This window comes from Octopus bimaculoides, chromosome 24, assembly GCF_001194135.2.
Source record: "Octopus bimaculoides isolate UCB-OBI-ISO-001 chromosome 24, ASM119413v2, whole genome shotgun sequence".
Taxonomy (NCBI): domain Eukaryota; kingdom Metazoa; phylum Mollusca; class Cephalopoda; order Octopoda; family Octopodidae; genus Octopus; species Octopus bimaculoides.
Genome location: NC_069004.1, coordinates 19,277,186 through 19,280,794, shown reverse-complemented (window position 1 = coordinate 19,280,794; position 3,609 = coordinate 19,277,186). Strand labels below are relative to the sequence as shown.

Below are 3,609 nucleotides of genomic sequence, written 5' to 3'. Positions count from 1 at the left end.
TGTGTGTGTGTGTGTGTGTGTGTGTGTGTGTGTGTGTGTGTGTGTGTGTGTGTGTGTGTGTTGGCATAATGCACTGATTGTATGAACAGTTACTGTTCATACAAAGATGGTGTCATTTGTTTGCAATTTTCCTTGAACCTAGCCTGGCCATTGAGCTGTTTGTATTGAAAGGACTTGGTGGGAGAGGAAGTATTAACTTGCTTGGAAACGGGTGAGAGCTGACAGGAAGAGCATTCAGTGGCAGAAACTCTGTTGCAGTGAAATTTGTCTGACCTGTGCCAGCATGCAAAAATGAATGTTAAAATGAGGGTAATAATGATCTAATTGACACATACATACAAAACTGAGTATTATCCTTATTATGTTGCCAAGTGTGAGGGGTGAAGTTATGGCCAGTATTATTTAATGGTAGATTGTAATCCTGTCCTGTGTGAAGACTTGTCTCTTCTTTTAGTTTAACTTGTAAGCTCTAAAAACATGGAGAGCCAGAACTAAGATGCTAAGATACTTGGAGTTTGTAGAAAGATTCATTCTGCTCCACCAATTAGTTAGCGTTTAGCTCCAGGACCAGTGCTAATTAAGAAGAACTAAGATCAAAGGAATTTCTTTAGTGACTCTCTTGTATATTTTAAGGTTAAATAATCTAGTGTATCCTTCACTTTTTGAAGATGGTGTGATTTGCAGATTTGGTTACATTTTCTAGCAAGTTATGCAACCCCCACAGAATATTTTTGATTGGTTGAAAAAAAAAAAATTCTCTATCTATGGTTGGGTTTTTTTAAAGTTTCACTTGAAAAGGAAGGTGAAGGTGGGGAGGGAGGTGCAGACTGCTAATATTTATTGAGAGGCGGATGAGGGTAGTGGATCAGACCATGCCTGTAAATTGGAGCACAACAAGTGGAGAGGGCAATCGTTCTTAGTGTTTGGGGAAAATGTTTAATGATGTGATTTCTCGATTGATCCTAGATGTCCTCCTGTATTTGGAGGATTGCAGTTTCTTCATCTTTTTTAATGTCATTTACCATGTATTCTTATGTTTTATTTTAATTCAGATGATTTTATGTAAACTTTATGCCTGTTTGTGTATTGTCCCTTTCATCATTTGCCCTCGTGGCAAATGACCTCGTTATTATTAGGGCAATGAATTGGCAGAATCAGAAGAGTATCAGAAAAAAATACATTCTAGGACTTTACATTTTAAATTCAAATTCTGCCATGGTCACCTTTGCTTCTAAGATTGATAAAATGAAATACCAGTCCTGTACTGGGATCCCCAGTAGTGACTTACCCACTTCCCTTCAAAATTGATGCCTTTGTATCTATATGGAAAATTATTATTTTGGTTATTTTTTTTAAACATGCTAAAATTTCTTTTTTTTTTTTCTTCATTCTTTTAGATATTTGAAAGAATCCTGTTTATATGGGCCATCCGCCATCCAGCCAGTGGCTATGTACAAGGAATTAATGATCTTGTAACGCCGTTTTTTGTTGTCTATCTTTCTGAGTACATTAGCAATGGTATGTATTGCCCACTTTTCTGGTTTCACTGATGTCGGTCGAGTATCAGTCACTTTTTTTTTTTTAACCCTTTAGCATATAAACCAGCCATATCTGGTCCAAATATACCTGTTTTATGTATAGACTGGTCATACTCAGCCTCTCACACCTACCCTACAATGTCATACTAAATATAAACAAGCACATCATTGAAATCTCAATACAAAAAGGTAATGCATGATTAATTCAAAACAACGTAAATAAATAAGCATTGTATTTGACAGAAAAATCTGGATGCTAAAGGGTTAATGTATTTGTTATAGAGTTGTTTTGTAGAACGGGCTGGTGTTTCTTACTTGCAGCATTTTCTTTATACCCCAAAGCAGGGGTTGGTAAATGCTTTTATAGTTGGTCTGGATGATTCTGAAGTGGTTTTATGTCTTTGTAGGCTAAAGTGAACATGGAAAGATGAAGCCATGACCTCTCTCTCTCTCATACACACACAACAGGCTTCTCACAGTTTTTATCTCCCAAATTCACTCGTAAGGCTTTGATTATATAGCTTAATTAGCTTAAACCAGGTACATTTTATGGAGTTTATACCAACGCCTTTTCTACAGATTGAGCAGGGCCATCTACCTGAAGGGATTTGTGATTTGTCTGCCTTCCTACTTATTAAGACTTTGGTTTTTGTTAGATTGCCTCTAAGGCCCTTAGACTCTAGACCTTGCTTCCACACCTGAAACCTCTCTAGTTCTGATAGTGACTCAGTTATTAGAGCAAGGTCATCAGCATAGAGAAGCTCCCAGGGACATCCTGTTTGAATTCCTCTGTTATGGCCTGGAGGACTATGATGAATAAAAGGGGGCTGAGGACTGATCGTTGGTGGACCCCTACCCAGAATTTTTCACTATGCTCGTTGCCAATCCTCACCTTACTGACAGCATCTCTGTACATGGCTTGTACAGCTCTCACTAACCACTCATCTATCCCTAGTTGACAGGAGATCCTGTCAAAGACTTTCTCCATGTCAACGAAAGCCAGGTACAGAGGTTTATCTTTGGCTAGGTATTTCTCCTGCAGCTGTCTTACCAGAAATATAGCATCAGTGGTGCTTTTCCCTGGCACAAACCCAAACTGTATCTCGTCTTCTCTTTACAAACTTATCCATTTTATGGGTAATTTAGTCTGTTAATAATGAATCCTCTTGCACAAAGAACACAGATTACTAACAGTCAAACTGAGACAAGTGACCAGGGAGTTGTGAAAAGTGGCAGCATGTTACATATTATTGGACTCATTTGAGAAGCCTTTCAAAATTCATTGAAAAGACGAACATTCTTGCCATTATATGAATGAAAAACATTGAAATTCAGTCGCAATATGTGAGGACGTATTAAAAGATTTAACTCAACATCGTAGAAAACTGCTGAGGCTGCAACCGAAATAAACTAAAACATAGTCGTGCACTGAATATGTTCATAAGATGATAATTTCAAGGATAGATTGATGCCAATTTATTTCTTATCTTTATGAAATTTCAGATTCAAAATTGAATAACACTGTCATACCATAATTAGCCTAAATGAATTGAATGACACAACTGCCTCTCATTCTTAGGTTAGAACTTAGTATTTAGTTTTTTGCCTCTTAGACATTTATATATGAACTTTCTAGTGAACAATGGTTTGTATTTTTCATATTTTTGAAATATAATCGTACTTTTTCGAGGCGCACCTAGTCACATCTTGCAGTGCATGGTTTGGGAACCACTGGTCTAACTTCTGAGTACAATGTTGACAGTAAGTGTTGATAAAAATAAAATACTAATCAAGCAGAGAGGCTGATTCAATCTTATATTATAAAAGGGAAGCTGATTTTCATCATTTTGCCCATAACAACATCTGTACAGAGAGAGGGGAGAAGGGGAGGAGAAAAAGTTGTTGATAAAGAGAGAGAGAGAATGTGAAAGATGAATAGGTGGTGTTGCTGGCTTAGTAACTAACAGGTTTTGATTAAAAACATGCAAATTTAAGTGCAAATCTGTGAACACAATGCTACATAGACTTCAAAAAAAAAAAAGGAACTGTGTGTGTGCGTGGAAGACAATTG

General features: G+C 37.0%; 1 protein-coding gene across 4 annotated transcripts in view; it reads left to right on the top strand.

Moving 5' to 3' along the window:
* LOC106878652 (TBC1 domain family member 22B) overlaps window positions 1-3,609 on the top strand; it is a 107,253-nt gene that overhangs the window by 96,319 nt on the left and 7,325 nt on the right. For all 4 annotated transcript variants that reach the window (XM_052976176.1, XM_014927934.2, XM_014927935.2 and 1 more), the window contains one exon: window positions 1,398-1,518. In XM_052976176.1, coding sequence (XP_052832136.1) covers window positions 1,398-1,518 — 121 coding nt within the window. The remainder of the gene's footprint in view (window positions 1-1,397; window positions 1,519-3,609) is intronic.